The sequence below is a fragment of the Corythoichthys intestinalis genome, chromosome 1 (genome assembly GCF_030265065.1).
Source record: "Corythoichthys intestinalis isolate RoL2023-P3 chromosome 1, ASM3026506v1, whole genome shotgun sequence".
NCBI lineage: Eukaryota > Metazoa > Chordata > Actinopteri > Syngnathiformes > Syngnathidae > Corythoichthys > Corythoichthys intestinalis.
In genome coordinates this window covers 68321647-68344345 of record NC_080395.1, presented here as the reverse complement: position 1 = coordinate 68344345, position 22699 = coordinate 68321647, and the positions used below count along the sequence as shown (strand labels likewise).

General features: G+C 40.6%; 1 protein-coding gene across 1 annotated transcript in view; it reads right to left on the bottom strand.

Moving 5' to 3' along the window:
• Positions 1–22699, bottom strand: part of LOC130916749 (CD82 antigen-like) — a 70106-nt gene that overhangs the window by 9259 nt on the left and 38148 nt on the right. Inside the window, exons 3-6 of the mRNA XM_057837703.1 lie at positions 22419–22491; positions 12860–12981; positions 3194–3268; positions 2268–2366 (exon numbers count right to left, since the gene is read on the bottom strand). Of these exons, the coding sequence (XP_057693686.1) occupies positions 2268–2366; positions 3194–3268; positions 12860–12981; positions 22419–22491 (369 nt within the window). The remainder of the gene's footprint in view (positions 1–2267; positions 2367–3193; positions 3269–12859; positions 12982–22418; positions 22492–22699) is intronic.

Sequence of the window (22699 nt, the reverse complement as noted above, 5' to 3'; positions counted from 1 at the left end):
GAAGTCCGTTCGCTAAACCGCTAACTTTACACTCCGCAAAAAGCACTTTTCGTCATTGCTTGTGGTGTCACTAATAGATAATTATTATTTTTTTTTTTTTCCGTTTGCAAATGCTGTTCACCAGCGATTTTTCATGTTAGAAGTGTTACCTTTTAGTTTGCGATTTGGAAAAGACTGCCAATGTTTTATAGCAGGCTAAGGTAATAGCCTTAGGTAATAGGTAAGTTGTCTTTTTTCCCCATTTTTCTCAGTGTAGCAATGCTAACGTTTACAGTGTTCAATATAGATGTGTTTCCTTATTTTGTATGTGTGAACTGTTATTCCACGGCGTGTTGTTGACCGATAAACATCTGGACACAACAACTGGAGTTTCATATGTCATCTACACGCACACACAAATGTATGCGCGCAAGCGGTGATAAAACGCAGCCTTGAAAATTACCGCCCTTTATTCTTATTTACCATGCGACAAACGGACTCATTGCATATCGCGACAGGCTTAGCAACTTCAATAAAACATGTCGTTAGTTAGTTAGATGGACTTACGACCCCCCCCCCCCCCCTTAAAAATTCTCGGATCTACAGGATTCAAGTAGGTCACACTTTTTTTACTTCAAAACGGCGAATTTTGCCGAAAGGTGAGTGATTTTTATGCCTGCTTCGTGTCTGTGCGTTACTATTTTGTTATCGCCTCATAATGTATTTAGAATGAAGTATACTGTAGTACTGTATGAAGAGCATTTCTAATAGAAATAATAGAAATGTTGCTCTTGCGTTTGGGAATGACATCACGTCACGTTTTCTTATCGGAGAACAAAAAAAAAAAAAAAAAACGGGCCACGTGTATTTCCATGCTGTGTGAGTGGCGCTGAGAGTGAGGGTGAAACTCAAAAATACCATAGCTTCCTCCTCAGGATGCTAACAGTACAGAGCCAGGAGAGATACCACAAACGGCTGAATTTGCTCACTGGAAACACAGCCATTACTTCACATTTCTGTCCAGTAAAGACGACAAAAATATCTACATCCGCTGAAAACTTTGCGCTGCCTCAAAAACCCTGTCGACCGCTAAAAATTCCACATTCAATTCAAGGAACCACTTGGAATTCAACACAGCGTGTCAAAACTCGACGTAAAGCATGCAGGTAACGAGAGCACTTCAGTTTGTAACCAGCCTTTACGTACATTTTATAGTTACACTTTGCGCTGGCTTAAAAACCCTGTCGACCACTAAGAACTCCACATTCAATTCAAGGAACCACTTGGAATTACAGCACAATGCGTCAAAACTCGAGGTAAAGCATACAGGTAACGAGAGCACTTCTACAGTTTGTAACCAGCCTTTACGTACATTTTATAGTTACAGTTTGTATAACCACAGGCGTAAGGCGGAGTTTGACGTTTTTGGGAGATCATCATTTGTATTGCATTGAATGAGGTGTGTCCAAACTTTTGGCCTGTTCTGTGTATACATCTTGACACCGTTCCTCGGTTGAAGCTCAGTTGTTGTTAAAGCTTTTGAAAGCTTAGGCTTAAAGAAATTCTAAATATCCATAGTCAGCTGTAGTTTTGGCTAAGCAAAGCAAAGGACTGTCTATAAAGTGCTTGTCACATGATCTGTTCGAAAAATAATTTTGACCCATGATGAAATATTTTGAAAGATTCTTGTTCATTTTAGTTTTTGGATTTTTTTTTTTCTTATTGCTTTACAACTTTTATGGACAACATTTTAATGGCTAGGTCATTATTTTAAAGGAGAAGTTCAGAACTTTTGACATTAGGCAAAATCTTCGAGTTGGCAGGGGTATAATTAGCCATTGGAGTATTAGGGTTCCGGGGTGGCTAAGCTAGCGCGAGTCGATGATGGTTGGAATCATCTCCATCGACTAATTAACCCCCGCTAACTCAAAGATTAAGCCTAATGTCAAAAATACTTATCTCCTCCTTTAAATTTAATTCTCTGAAAGTCAATAACATGCGATGACATTTTTATGCTGTCATTCCTATGTTGACGCAGCAAAGGCAGGAAAACTGGTAAAAAGTAACTGATGATTTACTTTTAAAGTAACTTAGTTACTTTGATAATGGAGTAATCAGTAAAGTAATTAGATTACTTTTTTGAGGCGTAATCATTAAATTACTTTTTAAAGTAACCGGTGACGACACTGGCTATGACAACATGAGAAATTATCTTTGTAAATGTCATGGGTTGAATGGGGAGGGGGGTTAAACCAGGTAATATTGGAGGGGAACGTGAGTTCACTTACATTCCTCTGAATGAAGTCCCATGCCTGCTCTGTGGTTGAGTTGTTCCCTGGATAGTTGTCCAAGACCTTGGATACAATCTTTGACATCTCTTCATTTAACTGGAAGGGAGAGAGTTGGAGTGTTATATAACATCTTCTCTCGATGGCGTAACATGCCAAAGAATGTTTCCATTTGAAGATTTATAGTTACAGTATTTGATTTTCTTTTTGCGTCCAAATTGATTGACAAAAACTTTCTATAGTCTTGTCTATCACATACTACTCTACTTTATTTATAAAAGAAAAAAGGTCAGTTTTTAAATTTTTAAAAAAAAATCCTCGTCAACTTAAATGAATGGGTGCTTTACAATTTGGGGTATGAGTGCGTGCAGAAGGCACTTTGCGCACGGTAAAAACACGTAGGTAAAGTACTTTATATAGAAAGTACTCTCCATTTACCATTCTACAAACTAGAAAACCCGCCAGCTGTCCCACTTAAATATCCAGATTGTCTATTGACGTGCTCCAATCATATGATTATGATAAAATAGGCTGTACAATCGTTACAAATATTTTAATTTTGGCATTTAAAATTTTTTACTTTTAAAATTACATTTATACATCTGAACAGCAGAAAAGAATTTCATTATTAAACTTCATTTGAGGGTTTTGGATCGCTTCTGATTTGAGAAGGCCCTCTGGTTTATAATTTGTGTGTTGAATACACAACTAAATGTTGTGTTTTTGTATGAGAATAATTTGGAAATCTAATTATCAACATCTGTGCTTGTTCATTGTACACCAGGAGGCGCTGCAAACCAATTTCAATCAATTTTAATAACAGTGTCAAGTCATTTGACTTCAAACGATGTACGGTTTGTTGGACTATCTATTAGTGCTGATTGTTGTAAATGGGTGTGAACACCAACTAATAGTATGTTACTCACCGCACCCTTCTGGAAGTAGATGAGGGCGCCAGCAACAATCTCAGCAATGAGGATCAACAAGAGGCAGGTGAAGTACTAAAGGCATGCAAAATAAGAAAACACATGAAGCCCATTTGCAGCAATCGAAAGATGCTCAGAGACACATTTTAAAATGACCTTTAGGATCTTCGGATGGTCTTCCTCACTAAGGCTACGTCTACACTAGGACAGATAATTTTCTCCATGGTATTTTGCCGACTATTTTATACCTGTCCACATTACGTTTAATGGGCCTGTGACACGAAAAAGCATGTTTATTTCATAATACACGCGGTATTTTATGCTCCTGAATGAAATGGACCGCTTGGATGTGTGTGGAAGCGATGACTATATTTATTTAGTTTTTTAAATCCCGCGCCATGAAAATGAGTGACTTCCGGCGACAGTCTCGAGTTGAGAAAGAGGGCGCTGTGACATGTACGGATTACTATACAGCCGTACTGTTGTATGAGAAGGGCTAAGGATTCAGCTGATTTTGCGGATTAATACGTTTATTTTTCGCATCACACCAGCCAAACGGCTGCAGAAAAATCTTGCTGTATGAGGGAGAGGCGTGTGCGCCTTTTTGGAGTTTCAAAAGGTTCCCATTCACCGGTGGATATTGGCCAAAACAAGCCCTACTACTGTGGGACAATGGGACTTAAGAGGAAGTGAGTAAACATCGTGTTATGTATTATGTCAAATACTGGGATCATTTTAATACGGAGGTGGCTTGCATTTTGTGGCTGACAAGCTCCCTGACCCCTCGGCCGACAACCAGCGGCTTGTCGCACATACCCTGCCGGCCGAGCACTATACTCGGCTTTTGCACTCTTGGTGTGCCCGGTGTTCTGTCCAATTTTCCACCCAATCAGAAATTGCAACTTTGTGTTCAAAATAGCCGGAATACAGCGATTACAAAGTAAACACTACAAACTTTCTTTAAATAAAGGACTACTTATGTTTGATCATTGAGAAGCATGTAAAAAGCTCTCCTCATGCACATTAGCTGCACGTTAGCTGCACAACAACTGCAGCCGCCCTTCTCCGGGGAACGAGCTGTGAATTGCTCTCCGCCGGGCGGTTTGCCGATTGGCGAAGACAATCGACAACCCAGTCGCAGGGTTTCCCCTACAAATTAAATACTGTGGCGCACTGCCACAACAAAATAAAAGCCGCCACGCCGTGAACAAGAGATGTTTTATTTTATTTTTATTTTTAAGGCCGTTTCAAACTAACGGCAGCCTAATGTGAAGGGTTCAGCGGCAACCTATTCATTTGTAATATACAGGTGGTGGTTTTCCTGCTTGGCATCTCTGCCTGCCGCGCCTTCTCCAGCGCACTTTGGGGCAGCTGCAGGGTCGTCAGCTGGTACCACCGTTCACAGACGTTTCGCCCCCTAGCTAGTACATCTCCAGGTGGGGGGGCAGAGGCTTGATGGGGACGTCTCCCCGCCGCCCCCTGCAGCTGCCCTCATTGGGGTGTAGCCCCCCAACTCCTATTTTTCCTCCGAAGCCACAGACAGTAACTTGCCTTCTCTGCCTCCTCTGCCAGTTCTTTGACTGCCCTCTTTATGCTTGCCCCTGACATCCCAGCAAGCCGGAGGAGCTGGATTGCGGACTTCCCCACAAAGCCCCTGCAGCCAACTTCAATGGGGTGGATGGTTGCAGCTCAGCCTCCCTCTCTGCAATCCATCGTCAGCTCAGAGTACTTGTGCCGCTTGAATTCGTGGGCTGATGGTATCCCCTCCTCCCATGGCACCGTGAGCTCAATGATAAGGACTCTCTTGGCAGCTGTGGACCATAGGATGATGTCAGGTCTCAATGTGGTCTGTGTGATCACAGTTGGAAAGGTGAGCTGGGTGCCTAGATCGACACGCATCTCCCATTTCTTCCCGGGGGTAAGCAGGGATGTTGATCTTCCTGCCAACGGTGTTGCCTTCTGTGCAGCCTCTCCTGGTCTGACAAATGGGATGCCTGTGTGCCGAGAATCTGGGGAGTTGTTTGCACCAACTCTACATCTCTCCAACTGTTCTGCCAACTTCCTCAGCACTTGACTGTGTCACCACCTGAGGCGGCCCTGTGACAATGCCACACTGCTCCCTGCCAGGATGTGTTGCAGCCCTGCGCTGACTTTGCCACAAAGCGGGCACTTCTCCTCATTACCGAACCATTGGGAGTGGTTTCGGGGGCAGGGAAGTGTATCATATGCTGCTCTCACGAGGAAGCTGAGCCGTGACTGTGGGGTCCACCAAATATCTGCCCAGGTCAGGACCCTGTTGGTTGCCTCTTCCCAGCGGGTCCATGCTCATTGCCTTCCCTGGGACATAGCCTTGATGAGGTACCAGTCCTGCTCCACTCGTGAGACCTCTTCCACCAACATCGTCTTCCTCTGATCCAGTGTGGCTTTGGACCAGAACTGGACTGGCTCTCCACAGCCCAGCCCTGCCCGGTTGTGTTGGACTCTTCCCAGGACTTCCTTGTGCTCCAGCCTGCTGATGGCTTGCTCCCCCTCTTCCTGGGCCTTCCATTTACACCCCGACCAGACAGTCACCCCTGCACCTCTCACCACTTCATCCTTCGACTCCCTCAGCTCGCACACAAGACGGGTCTTCTCCAGCTTGTATCCGAGATTTATGGACTTCAGTGGGAGCTGTAGGGTGTTTTTGCCAAAAAGGCCCAAGTCAGAGAAGCAGCGGGGAAGGCCCAACCACTTTCTAATGTAGGAGTTGGCAATGCTGTCCATCTTGCTGGCTGTGGAAGATGGTATCTCGCATACTTTTAGTGGCCACATTATCCGCTGGAAGAGCGTGAACTGGTAGCACCACACCTTCAGTTTCCCAGGAAGCTTGCTGCCATCAATCTTTGTGAGCCCCTCTCTGAGCCACTTCTGGGCCAGCTTCCCCATCTGCCTGACAGACAGCTCTGCTGTGTACTCCCTGCCAAGGCTTCGGATGGGTTGCTGCGCCAGCAGTGGTATCTCCTCCCCTCCAGCAGTGAACACCATCCTGTCGTTCCTCACCCCATTCCTAATCGACAGACTCCTGGACTTAGAGGGCTTTATCTTCATTCTTGCCCACGTCGTCAACTCGTCCAGGTGCTTGAGGAGACGTGCTGTGCATAGAGCGGTCTGCAAGATAGTTGTCACGTCGTCCATGTATCCTCTGAGTGCAGGGAGTCTTCCTCCTGATGGTGTTCTCAGCCCTCTGGCGGCTTGCCTTGCCCCGATTAGGATGACCTCAAATGCTACCACAAAGAGGACTGGGGAGATTGAGCAGCCCATCGCGATGCCGACTGCCAGCCTGTTGTGACTCCATTGCAATCAAAGCACATCTGCAAATTGCTGAAATACTTGGCTATGATGGCGGTGACGCAAGCAGGAATGTGGAAGAATTCCAGTGAGAATTCGACAAGCTTATGCGGTACTGAACCGTATGCATTGGCCAGGTCAAGCCACACCACGTGAAGGTTGCTCTTCTCTCTTTTGGCCCGTTGTATCTGTTCCCAGATCATGGCTGAATGCTCAATGCATCCTGGGAAACCTGGGAGCCCAGCCTTCTGACAGCTTGTGTCAATGAACTTGTTTGTGCTGAGGAAGCTGGTCATTCTTCTTGCCAGGACTGAGAAAAAGACTTTCCCTTCTACATTCAGTAGGGCAATGCTTCTGAACTGGCCGATTGTGGTGGAACTGTGTATTGTAATGTCCGTAACTATACAGGGCCACCTTAAAAAATGACGATCGGACGGGGAGCTGTGACGTAGAGGGCAGCGAGAAGGAGATAGCGGTCGCATGTCACGGAAGCCCATCATTATTTTGTTATTCCTTTTCTTTATTATTGTTGCCATAATAAAGTGGCTAAGCCAATACAGACTCCTTCCTGCCCTTCTTCCCCCCATCCGGGGCATTACTGTATTTTGGATCGGACTTTTCGGCAAAAGTGAGTGGTGGACGGCCGTCTTGGATGGAAAGGCAAGTTTGAATCAATTTGCACTGAGGGGCGGGCGAGAGTGCCGCCGCGCTAATGTGTCAACAATAGGGGTGTAATGGTACACAAAAATCTCGGTTCGGTATGTACCTCGGTTTCGAGGTCACGGTTCGGTTCATTTTCGGTACAGTAAAAAAAAATAAAAAAATTGCAAAATATAAATGTGCTAGTTTTTTAATACACACTTTTGTGCTTTCAACAATAGGAACATTAGCTTATACAAAGCTAGAATTCTGCTCTAAAAGTAGCGGGTATTTAAAGATAATCCAACAACAATTTGCCTTTCAGACCCCGCGTATTGGTCAGCTTTCTTTCTGAAAGAAAGAAAAAAGAAGTCCTGTGCTAAAGAGAAAAGCAATCCCAATGACAAAGATTTTAACATGTATTTTACAAATGAAATTCCTCAATGAAACATTTTTTTTTCTTATGAACGGTTTTCAAAAGCTTTATTGGTGGATTTTCTCAAGTTAAAGCGCCGCACAGAAATTAATCAATTTAATTGTGTAAGCAGGATGTGTGTATTATTCTTATTATTTAATTACAGGTGTTTTAGCTCATTTCATTTTATGTAAATGGTCGATTATTTATTTTATTATGTGTTTATATTTTACAAATGTGATGTAGTATTCATTTATATTGTATGTTGTATAACTTCATTTGTTTTGTTGTGGTAGGAGGGCTTTTTATTGAACACGGGGCCGTGTTGGTTATTATTATAGCCAGGGGTGCACATAAGTGGTCCGCATGCGCGCATGCGTACTGGAGGTAGACAAATGCGCTGGGCCTCAACGGTTTCCATACGCTTTTGCGTACCGATGGCTGACCACTGTATTTGCGGCGGACACGAGAAAATCACTTCTCGAAATGTCAAAGAGGCAGGCCCCATGAGTAATTACTTCCGTGTTCCCCACCCCCGTCAAAAGACAGACGGACGACAGAGACGTCACCGGAGCTACCGGAAAAAAGGACTTTTGCTGAAAAATGGCGGCAGGAGGTACCATGGCTAGAAGCAAATGCTGCTCGCATGGAAATGTGGTGCAACATTTGCCGTGAGAATCCCAATGTCGTCAATAAGAGCAGAGCATTTTATGTAGGGTCAAAGAATTTTAGCCATCCAAACTGTGAAAAGCACGAAAAAAACAGAGCATGTGGCAATTAAGAAAACTATCGATGTCAAGACAGGACCCCACTCGCCCTATGGACAAGTGGCGGAAAAAAGTCATTGAAGAAAAGCGCCATGAACTGACAAATGTGTTTTTGCTCGCATTTCACAAAGCTAAACATGCACGTTCAATGAGCTCTTATGAGGAGGACATCCCACTTTTACAAAGGCTTGGAGTTAATGTGGGAGTCGCATATGAACGCCTTTTATTTTGAATTAGTGCTTTTATGTTTATTCCTTTACTTTTCACTTCAAAGTAATGGCAATTTTGTTGTGCCAGTTGATGTTAATCAAGCGTTAATTGTTTATATAATAAATTAAAGGTAATTGGCTCTAAGTAAAGCTTGTCATAATTTTTTCGCATCAGGCGGGTCGGCTCTCAAGCTCAATGAGGACCAAGTCACATCGCCAGGTCCTCCTCTGAGAACCTGGGCAAAAAAAATATGTGCACTCCTGATTATAGCAGAGAAGACAGCAGTAAATCAACAAAGACAAGTGAACTGTGCCCTGATCTACCACTCAAGAGATCTGATGGAGTCAAAAAGTAGGTTACGATTGCATATTAGTTAGAAAATCGACCGGATCCATCATATTTTTACACGAGTGACTTCCGGTCTGCAAGATCCTAGCTGCCGGTAGTAGTATTGACGCAGGAGGGCTGCGTCTGGCGTCAAAAAATTAACTCTGCCGTTCTTTTCGCGTGCGTCGTGTTGAGCCGCTTCTGGGACGCATCTACGCGGCCGCACTGCGACTGGTGTGCATTGGCTGATTGACTCTAACGCCCGCGTTTCACTGCATTCTCGCGGCGGCCACGTTGTCGCGCCGTTGACGTTTCTGGACTGTCCTACCGTGTTGGTCCTCATTATAGTAGAGAAGAGAGTAAATATAATCTCCACAAAGAAACTGTAACCCGATCGACTCACAGCCTTGAAAATTAAGGGTTATATTACGTCAGAAACTCGTTCGGTACGCGTCCGTTCCAAACAGGCTACCACGTACCGAAACGGTTCAATACTATTTATTACATGTACCGTTACACCCTTAGTCAACAACACATTCAATAGCAGAAAATGCAGGGCTGTTACAGCGGACGGATATATGCAATCACGGCTGACGAAACCTTGATAAATGCGCTTTTCCCCCCCAAGTTTCACAAGCTCTGGGACACTCGAAAAATGTCTCTCATACCTCTCCTTGCTAAGCTAAATGGTACGTCGATGTGCGTTTGTGTGGAAAAGTAGTTCACGAACAACAACATAAAAAAACAACTTTTCACATTCTCACCGAAACTAGTAAAACTCTTTAGACAGCAATTAGAATTTCCCCCTACACCTTGAAATGGCTCCATTACAAGGACGTAGATTTGGTCTCAATATTGGTGGGGACGCTATAATAGCATAACCTGCATAGATACCTTTTGGTGGGAACAGGACATTAATAAAACCAAACTGATTAGGTGAACGGGGATCAGGGCTTAATTTCTCACCAATATGAACCTAATTAATTGATAGGCTAAATGATCAATGCAAAAATAAATCTGTATTGACTTGTACTAACTTTCACACTGCAAATTTATAACGTTTCAATCTGATTTTTCTTAAATCTATTCGAATAATTTTTTCCATCTTGTTTTCAGCGTTAAAGACTAGTTAACAGATTAATGGGTCAGATTATATAATTTACTTTAGGTAAGTATTACCATTTGTTCTTACTAAGCCCATACATCTAAAGGTTGGTCATTTTTCACCAAAATCAAGGGGGAAAATGATTTCAAATAATGTTTTGAACAATATCACTTCTTGAAATAAGATCATTTCTGACAGAAAAAAAAGCTTTTTATTAAAGATTAAATACACTCATTTTTTGTTTAAAATAAGTGTTAAGATTATTTTAAGATAGCTGTTTTTTTATTTCAAGAAATCTGAGAAAAATTTACTTGAAGAACTGGCAGATAATTTCACTTATTTGTAGTAGATTGAAAACAAGGGAATTTAGTCATCTGCCAATCAAACGTGCATTTGAGGGGGAAAATATGGTGTCATTGTAAGTCTGAACATAATGAAAGTAATTCACTTAATAATGATAGGATCAGTCCTATCCTTACAAAATATGTGAAGACAATCTAAATGACCTCTATAACTGAACTCATTATATAATGCAAATAAAATTGCCTAAAAGTGTGTGGGGACAATTTGAGCATCCTGAAAAGTTCCTAACAGAAGGACCAGTATTGTTGTGTTAATGTAGTACATTAAGGACTACGAGATGTAAGTAGTACTATTGCTACGAGAAAAAAAAGTTGTATTATTACGTAAAGTAATGTAGCTGTAATCAGCTACGCATTTTACGTACATGTACCGTAGCTGAGAGCTACTACATTAGCCTGGCTAATGAAATATTTCAAATAGATCTTTGTTATGGTTCTTCTTGGGTAACAAAATGTTATTTTTTTAAAAAAATTGTCATGATATGACGCAATTTTGCCGTTGCACGGCATGGTGAGCCGGTCTGACCCCGATGCAGCCCACCACCGCAGCTTCAAAAAATCCTAGGGGAAACCCTGCAGTCGTTATGTGAAACGATCCGGGCTAGTTATGTGTGATTTTCCGCTTCGAAGACTTTGAAACATCACTCGGTTCGGGTTAGCATTACGGCTAGCTGTCATGCCTCTTGGTTTGTTTACATTCTCCGAAACCGGGGAAGGGAAATGACATATTTAGGTGTCATAAAATATCGTTCGGGAGGTAAAGTAAAGGTGAAGTCGACAATTTTGACCATTATGGAGTAATTTTGCCATGTTGTCCTGAATAAGTACATTTTTATTATTTCATATTCCATTTAGCACAAGACTGTTATTTGTCATGACCATGCCATTTATTTAGCAAATGGAGAAAATACTTGGATAAAAAGAATATCCTATAAAAATATTGAAGTAGATAGACAGAGACAATGAAATTTTGCAGCACTCTTTGTCGCGTTTTCCTTGTTCTGAATAATTCCCCCTCAACGGGCTGACTGGTCCTTCTCAAGCCATTTATTTAGGTATTGGGGAAAAATACTTGGATAAAAAAGAATATCCTGTAAAAATATTGGAGTAGAGAGACTGAAACAATGATGTTTTGCGGCTCTCTTCGTCGCATTTTTCTTGTTGTGAATAATTCCCCCTCAATGGACTGCATACTAAATCAGATGAAATCATGACTCCGCTGACGTCATCCACATGTTGGGGACGCTAGAGCCCTATAATGGTAGGCGTGGGTAACCGGCACATCAAAAGACCAATTTCTCATCATCTGCGCTTTGCTAGATTGTTGTATATAGTCCAATCGTCTCAAAATATGATTCTAATTTACATAGTAATCCTATTTAAGACTATTTTCTCCTGTCGTATGCACTTTAAGGCCTCCTGCAAGGTATGCCTGCATTTGCGTAAACTACGCATGCGTATAAAGAGCAGCCTCATATGTTACGTCATTGCCCATGTTGTTTACCTCTGAACTACCTCTGAACTACTTTGAACTCTGAAACTCATTACTCGCCGTCAGCAAATTTCGAAATTACTACACCTTCTAGACTCATTATTATGGGATCACTCATTTTTCGTGAACGCAATTGAACGCATCACGCAGGAGCAAGAGTGATGCGAGCGCACGATCGGCTTTTACGAGCAGGCACCGAGTTGTGATTGAAATAAATCTTCATAAAACAACGAAAGCCTAACATCGTTACTTGGAATGTTACAATCAATGCTCAGTTGCGCTCTCACCATTTGGAAAATAACAAATGGAAGCATATGGTGTGGCGCTGCGTATATTTCCTGGGAGCCGCAACCAGGACTGCTTGTGCATAACAGTGGCGATCCTGGAAGTTGGGACAGTTTTGGTAGGCAGAAATGTCTTGGAAAAAAGCTGATCGCGCACCTCTTTGACTGGGGGTACCACGCAGGTCACTTTTCGGGGTTTAATTTTCCTCTACGCATTTTCATATACTCATGTTCGGTCGGCATTGAGTTGGAAGGGGCCAGTCCGGCAGTTGGATGATCGGGGACAACTCGTGAGACGAGTTTTGTTAAAAACGCTTATCGCCGCGTCATCCACTGTGGGATAACCCCAAATCGGCACTGAATTGAAGCATATTATTTAAAACATAGTTTGAAGGTTCAAGAAAAATGTGTGGAAAAGAAAAGAGGAGCAGGACTGCCACGTCCGCCTCCGTTGTTTACGATGCTGTCATGCCACACTAAAAATAGAGACTGCATGACGTCCCTTCCTTAGTATCCGAATGTTGGATGGAGACAGCAGTCCATATTAGGCGGCGGGTAACATTACCCGCCTACATTATCCGTCTAGCAACTAATCCGGATAATAGGCATACTAGTGTAGCCAACATGCCGTATAGTCCAATTAATTACACGTTTAAGGCCATTATTCGTTATAGTGTAGACATAGCCTAAAACAAAATGATTGTGTCCAAGTAGATATCAATTAAATTCTCCGCTTACTAAGCCAAGCAGACAGCGGATCTCATAAATAGCTCCCAAGCAGCCGAGAAAGCCCATAAGCATGGAGAAAGCGCCGACTCCAATCAGGATGTAGCACGCGGACTTGACAGCTATGGAATCATCTGCAAGGAATGGACAAGCATACAGGTTAGAATTTCCAAACCACAAATATACGACTGTGCATTTCAAAGTAAAAATATAGTATGTTGCCTGCAGTACATTACTACTTTTACCACTAAACCATAGACAAAATGCAATTTATCATTATGTCAATTCTTTCGAACGCTAAATACCAGTGTTGTTTTCGTCAACGATGACTAAATGGAAAATATTTCGGCAATGAACATTTTTTATCTGAGACCAGAACGAGCTAAAACGTGTTTTGAAAGACCAAACCATAACGAGCTGTTTGCCAGTTTTCACCTGATGAGACGAGACAAGACGAAAATGTGCAATAGTTTCCGTCACTTCTAACATTTTATGAGTAGTTAGCCTGCATTGTAACTGTCTGGTTGTGACGTGCTGCGCACTGAACTCACCGCGGTGTCCTCTCCAGTCTCCAGACTTGCACACACGGTAAGATTCATTTCCTTATCTTGGCCAAAGAAAATATGCAATGTTGCTTTAGCTTTAAAGTACTGAGCGATCATCACACACTTAATGTAACTCATAGCGTTAGCATAGCATTGGCGTTTGCATTAGGGTAATGCTAACTGTGAGCGTCCTCTTAAACTCTCGAACAATTTTTTTTTGTTACATTCAGTTTGTGGGGTATAATTAATTGGGAAAAAAAGTACTGTTTTCCTGCTGAGTGTGTCTTTTCACCAGTTGGCGTTGTCCTTGTAGATGCCACAATATGTGCTTGTCTGTCAATGTTAATTCGAAATCGTTGGAAACCTTTATTTATTTATTTATGGACGAAAACATTGTTATTAAACGTCAACTAAAAGTTGAGTTTTCGTCAACAAAAACTAGACTCATACAAACACATTATGAGGTGACTGAAATATGACTAAGACTAATAAGTATTACCGTCCAAAAGACTAAGACGAAAATTAAAAGGGCTGCCAAAAACAACACAGCTAGATACAAGTGCATAAATCATTACAGGCTAATCAGGCTAACCCAACAAATGACACATGACGTATGTGTGCTCATACTTTAACATAGACAAATACAGTAGATAGAAGGTAAAATGACTAGGATGTTTAAAGTGCAGGTGACACGAAAAAGCATGTTTATTTCATAATGCACGCGGTATTTTATGCTGCTGAATGATATGGACCGCTTGGATGTGTGTGGAAGCGATCGCTATATTTATTTAGTTTTTTGAATCCCGCGCCATGAAAATGAGTGACTTCCGGCTTCGGTCTTGCATTGAGGAGGAGGGCGCTGTGACATGTACGGATGAAGGCGTCCTCTTCACTATACAGCCGTACTGTTGTGTATGAGGACTAAGGATTCAGCTGATTTTTCGGATTAATACGTTTATTTTTCGCATCACGCCAGCCAAACGGCTGCAGAAAAATCTTGCTGTATGAGGGAGAGGCGTGTGCGCCATTTTGGAGTTTCAAAAGGTTCCCATTCACCGAGGATATTGGCCAAAACAAGCCCTACTACTTTGGGACCATTGGACTTAAGAGGAAGTGAGTAAACATCTTGTTTTGTATTATATCAAATACGATTACAAAGTAAACACTACAAACTTTCTTTAAATAAAGGACTACTTACGTTTGATCATTGATAGGCATGTAAAAAGCTCTCCTCATGCACATTAGCTGCACGTTAGCTGCACAACAACTGCAGCCGCCCTCCTCCGGGGAACGAGCTGTAAATTGCTCTCCGCAGGGCGGTTTGCAGATCCGCGAAGACAATCGACAACCCAGTCGTCATGTCAAATAATCCGGGCTTGTTATGTGTGATTTTCTGCTTCGACGACTTTGAAACATCACTCGGTTCGGGTTAGCATGTCGGCTAGCTGTCATGCCTCTTGGTTTGTTTACATTCTCCGAAGGGAAATGACATATGTCTGATTTAGGTGTCATAAAGTATCGTTCGGGAGGTGCGACACTAAAGGTGAGGGCGACATTTTGGACCATTATGGAGTAATTTTGCCATGTCGTCCTGAATAAGTGCATTTTTATTATTTCATATTACATTTAGCATAAGACTGTTATTTGTCATGGTCATGCCATTTATTTAGCAGTTGGGGAAAATACTTGGATAAAAAGAATATCCTGTAAAAATATTGCAGTAAAGAGACAGAAACAATGACATTTTGCAGATCTCTTCGTCGTGTTTTCCTCGTTGTGAATAGTTCCCCCTCGACGGGCTGACTGGTCCTTCTCAACGCCATTTATTTAGCTATTGGGGAAAAATACTTGGATAAAAAGAATATCCAGCAAAAATATTGGAGTAGAGAGACTGAAACAATGACATTATGCGACTCTCTTCGTCGCGTTTACCTCGTTCTGAATAATTCCCCCTCAATGGGCTGTATAGTAAAACTGATGAGCCCAGTCTCCCGCTGACGTCATCCACCTGTTGGGGACGCTTGAGCCCTATAATGGTAGGCGTGGCTAACCGGCAGATTAAAAGACTAATTTCTCGTCTTCTGCACTTTGCTAAATTGTTGTATAAAGTCGAATCGTCTCAAAATACGATTCTAATTCACATAATAATGCTATTTAAGACTATTTTTCTCCTGTCGTATGCTCTTTAAATAATGTTGCTCTGATAAAACTGTTAGCAGTTATAATGTACATCAGTTGTTCTCAAACCTTTGACACCAAGTACCAACTCCAGAAATATTGGCCCTTCTCCTTTGTGTGAAATGTTAACATGTTCACCCCTAGATTTATTCAAATACCACATTAATATGCTTTAAATATAGGAAAAGAAAACTATACTTACTGAATGTAATACAAGCAAGATTAAAATTGAAAATTTGAATGGCTGTTTGAAAAATGCAATTAACGAAAGTACTTTATTGTGTTTTAAAGAAAAGTAGAAGACACTTAAATATTCCATACAGTAGGTATTACCGTAGTTTTATTTCAGTGAATTATGAGAGGGAACTGGGGCTCCTACCACATTTTGAGATTTACTGCTGTTGCCTACATTAATTTATGACATGCCACTTTCTATTCAGACAGCTCTAACTTGTTTTGCCATTTGAAAGCACGGTAAAAGTACAGTACATAATATTCACATGTGATCAAAACATAAAAATATTTACCCTTTCGCTGAAAATACATTTCCAGCTTTATGCGTCCGGCACCTAGCGAGTTGTCGAACTGCCAACTTACACATACAGCGCACATACGTACATTGTATTTAGTGTTACAACAAATCTACCCAAACTATAGTTATAATTTCTTACTGCATGTACCTTTGGGTGAATGATTAAAGTGTGTGACAGAAAGGTACGCAATTACTTTTACTTGAGTAATATTATTTAGAAGTAACGCTACTCTTACTTGAGTAAAATTTTTGGTTACTCTACCCACCCCTGATCATGTCATCCATGGCAAAAATACATCTGCTCATAAATGTGTCCTACTCATAAAATGTATAAATATGAACAGCCTGATTGCATTTATGAACAACAACAACCCTACATGGGATGCTTTTCATTTACAGGACTGCTATTGAAATTATGTGTCAAGGCTCTTGACTGGACAACAGATACAATAACATCTGACTGGCACCAGGCTTATTTCATCATCGCACACGCAACAGTAACTCCCACCCACATTTGCTGAATTGTGCAATTGACAACGTTGTCACTTATGACTCCATAGAAAATCTGTCTACTGAACTTTAACCTCATGGTGTGTGTGTGCTTTCCTCAAGGTATGACTACATCTATGACCTCTGGCGAGAAATAGGCGAACTCACGCTCGCTGCCTCTCCGCAAAGCCTCACCAGACTGGTGACGAGTGCAGTGATGAGTAAGGCAGTGAGCGCACTGGGCTGATGTGATGCATGTTGATGCTGGACAGAGGAGAAAGGGTCTACTGTCGGAGGGGAGGACACCTGCAGCGATGCCACTGACAAGAGACAAGTGTCCTCATCTCCTCCAAGACAACCACACTCTCTCTCCCTGACTGCATAGTGCACGTTCTCAGTGCTTGCACATTATCGTCTTCCTTTGCATAAGATTTTCTGTCTCGTGAACACTGCTTCTGCTTGTCCTAGACACCACGTGTGCCATAACAGGGAAAACAATTTAGGAGAGTTTTCTCATGTAAGACAGGAGATCTTCTTTTGGACTACTTTTTAAGTATATGGCGGAAAACCCAGACAAGGCTGAAAAAGCAGTTTCTGCTCTTGCACCCATCTTTAAAATAAACTGCTGTATTTTAAGCCAAAAGAACTGTTGTGTTTGATTGAATATTATGTCTATATACTGCCATAGCAGATTCATGGTGCATTAAGCCTCCAAAATATTTTTAATTTGTCCGTTTTACCCTGGAAACCCCCGTTTACAGATGTCGCGCAACCGCTTTTGTTTCAATCTAGCCATAAAAAGAAGGTAGGTAATCGTATTTATTATTCAAAATGTCTGTCATTTTTAGAATCATTAATTGCTGTCTCATATTTAGTTAAAAAAAAAACAAACGACTAAAAATTATTCACTCGCATATTTTAAACTTTTAAAATTATGTCACGATGAAAAAATTATCTGTGTCTGTAAATAAGTCACGGATATCTACGTCATAACTATCGCTTAATTGTATTTTTTCGTTACTGTCGCATTTCCCCCAATATTTTAGATGATATATAATTGATCCAAACAAAGAAAATTTGAAAAAAAAAATAAAATAATTTTTTTTAAAGGGTAAATATATGAAAATGAAAATCTCGACCACTCCTTGATGTCTGCGATTTCTACATCACGACCCTCGTTATATTACCATGTTTTACCCATAAAATCCCCCAAAAAACCCGGCTGTGGCCATTCACAGCTGTGTCTTGACACTCAGTGATACATGTTACATGGAGTTTTTGGATCGAAAAGAGGTAAGTACGCGATAATATCTCATTAAAATCATGGTGTTTTTAATTATGCTCACCTACAGTTAGGGTTTTAAAAATGTATTTATTATCATTTTTTAAATGCCCTCCTGTTCAATTTTTATCTTCCCCCAGAAAATTGAGATTTTAAGCTTTCCAATGATGTATCTCACATGCATAAAGAACAATTTTGAAATTTGGCCAAATTGGGGGTCTCAGAGCCGAACTTCAAGTCACCTGAATGTTTTCCTCCATATATATATATATATGTTCATTAAAAAAATGAATGGAAAAAAAACAAATATACTTTGGTTTTGGCACACAATAGCACTTAAATGATTTTTTTCACAAACTAAAGTGGCCACTCAGGTTGTTGATGTTGATCTTGTTGACACTATCGTTGAAATTCTACTCCTCAGTCATTCGTGAACCGATCTTTTTGAAATTTGATAGCTATGGAGCTTGGGCCAGTATCTATAAATCTTCGGAGCTCAGTTATTAAAAAATGTTTGTATCAGGGCTGAAGAATTAATTGTTCAATTATAATTAGCAGTTACCCAGTAGAGGGCAGCTTTATGTAGGTTGGGAATTAGCTAGTACAGTTACAGTTGCCAATTGTTGCCTGTAAAGAATACTTAACCAGGAGAGGACAGCTGTCCGCATGTAATAACACACACGCGTTTGTTTTTTCTTAAATTTCAAAGTATTTAACTCCTGGACTGCCACTGACAACAATAGACATCCAATTATATTAAGTAGTGAGGTAAATGTTCATGTTTCAGTGACATTAATGGCGCTAGATGTCCAATCCATTTTGACTGGAAGGTCTGACAGCGATTCTTTGTCAATGAATTATATGAGTGCCCTGTAATTCATGCATGCTGATGTATGGTTTCTAGACAAATGTAATGAAACTGGGCCTGATTCTGATCCGGTGCAAAAGATCTTGCACATCCAGCAAATAGGAACAGGCTGTAGCCAGATGGCGCACACATTTGCTAACATTTTAACATTAGATCAGGACCAGTAGTGGATTGAGGCCAATTTGTAAATGGAAAGTAAACTAAAGGAGCAATGTTTATTCTTGGATTGGCAAGACACTCACCAAAGACGAATGGAAAGACTCTTTGTATTGGACAATATATTTTTGGTTAGAAATAACTAAAACAAGCTAAACGTGTTCAACTGTTCTTTATAATGCTACAAGGTATAAGAAAACTTTCATAGTTTTGTGACATTCAGTGATTTAGCAACCATTTCAGGGTCATTGTGTACAGAACACGGTTGTATCTGAATGCACAAAAGTGAAAATCTTTATTGCGTAGCATTAGAGAGATATTCGAAAATACTTAAACATTCCAAGAGTCTGCAGGCAGACCTTGGTCTATTTTTATCTTGTTAATGCTAGCGCCATTTGGCCTACATTCTTCTATTTCAGACAACTCACTGGATCAGTCAAAACTATACAATGGAAAAAATGAGCTGGGGTGTTTTAAATATTATGCCTCCTTAATCCTTCATTGATTTTGTCTTTGGTGCTTACAGTAATGTTTGAGTAAAATAATCAAAATACTGACTTTGGAAACAGCATGAAGTGTTCACTAACACACAAGATTCCATTTCGGTCTGCACCACAACCATAAATCAATAGCAAGGGTTTTTGGAGCCCATATTTTCAAATACAGGACCTTGGAACAGATCTGGACCGAAACAAGGTGTCATCAGAACCTTGCTGTTCAATGAAGGAAACATCAGAATTGCCTTTATTTTTATTTCACAACATGTTGCCGAATGAAATTGGAGCTTCTCCCGATCAGTGTGGAGAAAACCAAATCTATATATAAAAACACAAATACTAAAATGTATGAATAAATATGAATGATTTACACTGCTGGCTAAAAGTACTGGCACCCCTGCAATTCTGTCAGATAATGCTCAATTTCTCCAAGATAATGATTGCAATTACAAATGCTTTGGTAGTAATATCTTCATTTATTTTGCTTGCAATGGAAAAAACACAAAAGAGAATGAAAAAAAAAATCATTATCATTTCACACAAAACTCCAAAAATGGGCCGGACAAAAGTATTGGCACCGTCAGCCTAATACTTGGTAGCACAGCCTTTAGACAAAATAACTGCGAACAACTGCTTCCTGTATCCATCAATGAGTTTCTTACAATGCTCTGCTGGAATTTTAGACCATTCTTCTTTTGCCAACTGCTATAGGTCTCTGAGATATGAATAGTCCCTTCTCCAAACTGCCATTTTCAGATCTGTCCAAAGGTGTTCCATGGGATTCAGGTCTGGACTCATTGTTGGCCGCTTTGGAAGTCTCCAGTGCTTTCTCTCGAATCACTTTCTACTGCTTTTTGAAGTGTGTTTTGGGTCATTGTCTTGCTGGAGGACCCATGACCTCTGAGGGAGAACCAGCTTTCTCACAATGGGCCCAACATTATGCTGCAAAATTTGTTGGTAGTCTTCAGACTTCATAATGCCATGCACACGGCCAAGCAGTCCAGTGCCAGAGGTAGCAACACAACCCAAAACATCTGGGAACCTCAGCTATGTTTGACTGTGGGAACAGTGTTTTCTTTGAAGGCCTAGTCTTTTTTTTCTGTAACTCTATGTTGATGCATTTTCCCAAAATGCTCTACTTTTGTCACATCTGACCAGAGAACATTCTTCCATAAGTTTTTGGCTTTCTCAGGTAGGTTTTGGCAAGCTCCAGCCTTGCTTTTTATGTCTCTGGGTCAGAAGTGGGGTCTTCCTGGGTATCCTACCATAGAGTCCTTTTTCATTCAGACGCGGACGGGTAGTAGGGGTTGACACTGTTGTACCCTTGGACTGCAGGACAGCTTGAACTTGTTTGGATGTTAGTCGAGGTTCTTTATCCACCACCAGCACAATCTTTCGTTGAAATATCTCGTCAATTTTTCTTTTCCGTCTACATCTAGGGAAGTCACCCACAGTGCCATGGGCTTTACACTAATTGATGACACTGCACACGCTAGAACTTTCAGGTCTTTGTAGATGGACTTGTAGCCTTGAGATTGCCCATGCTTCCTCACAATTTTGCTTCTCAAGTCCTCAGACAGTTCTTTGGTCCTCTTTCTTTTCTCCATGCTCAATGTGGTACACACAAGGGACAGAGGCTGAGTCAACTTTAGCCCATTTTAACTGGCTGCAAGTGTGATTTAGTTATTGCCACCACCTGTTATGGGCTACAGGTAAGTAACAGGTGCTGTTAATTACACAAATTAGAGAAGCATCCCATGATTTCTCAAAGGGTGCCAATACTTTTGTCCACCCTATTTTTGGAGTTTTGTGTAAAATTATATATATATAAAATTCCATTCTCTTTTGTGTTTTTTCATTGCAAGCAAACCAAATGAAGATATTACAAAGCATTGTAATTACAATCATTTTCTGGGAGAAATTGAGCATTATGACAGAATTGCAGGGGTGCCAATATTGTTGGCCAGCAGCGTATTTGTTTATTGGTTCTTTCTGTGACTTTAGGCCCTTCTAAGCACAGTCAAAGTTCTGCTAATTCCCCCTAAACTTGAGAATGACTCAAGTGGTGTTTTGGTCAACACACACCAATTTGTTGCATTATTTATAGATTCATTATATTATTCTATCTTAATTTACCACTTTTTTAGACTATATATCACACTGAATTTTAAGGCACCCCATCAATGAACAAGTTTATTGTCATACAATCAGGTGCTCCTGATTATAATGTGCATCAATGCATCAAATACCGTAATTAATTTGTTTTATCTTTTAACGATGTAACATTGTTTTATTTATTTATTATCTGTATTATTTATGGGTGTTTTGCGCACTTTACAGGAGCAGTATAATAAAGTTGCTCTCCGACAATATAGTTTCAGGATCATTAAGCACAACCAGAATGCATACATAAAGTGCACAATACCTTAACATTTGTCAAAGGGACTTTATACATAAATACACACACAATCTCATTTTTATAAATTGAGAACCCTGCGTATCAAACTGCTTGGACGTGTTCTTAACAACACTTTTGATTTTGTATTTCCGGAAATGCATTAATTCATTTATTGTTGTTCTTGAGCAGGAGCAAAATACTTTCTTTCGTGTTGCAATGTGTTCATGAAACACAAAGCTTCCCAATTGTGTTGCCAGAAATAAATGGATAAATAAATAAAAGGAAGTGTGACTTGTATTTTTGTTTGACTAGTTGCCTGCACAAAAAGAAATACCTTTGTTCTGAGAAAACCTCCAACATTTTTTTAACATAGGAAATATCACAGATTCAGCATATTCTTTTGGCTCTCACAGAAGTTTTATTTAAATTATTTGTATTTAGTTTAAATTGACCTTTAATCCTTCCGCTTGAAAGCAAAACACAGATTAGAGTCATTTTCAAAATCAAAACTAAAGAATAAAGTGAGCAACAAATCATTCTAAATTAAGAATCACTCAAACTCAGTTTCACTATTACTCAAGCATATTTCCTAGAGGCGAAAATAATATTTTTATTTTAGGACTTACTGAGAACAACTATGAAGCTCTGATTGTCGAGAAGAAGCCATAATCCAAAACCCATGATGATAGCACCAAGAAGCTAAAAGAAGAAAATAACATTAGTCACACATAATGAAGGTTGAACAACAAGCTGTGACTGTAGATGCAACCTGTTTTAGTTTGTTCAGGTGAGACGCAAAATCTCTTCCTATGTTGCGACTATTGTAGTTAGTTTTCTATTGAGGAAATTTCGAAACTAAAGGAAACAACAGAAATCAGAAAAATATTCACAGGGTTACATTTCCTAA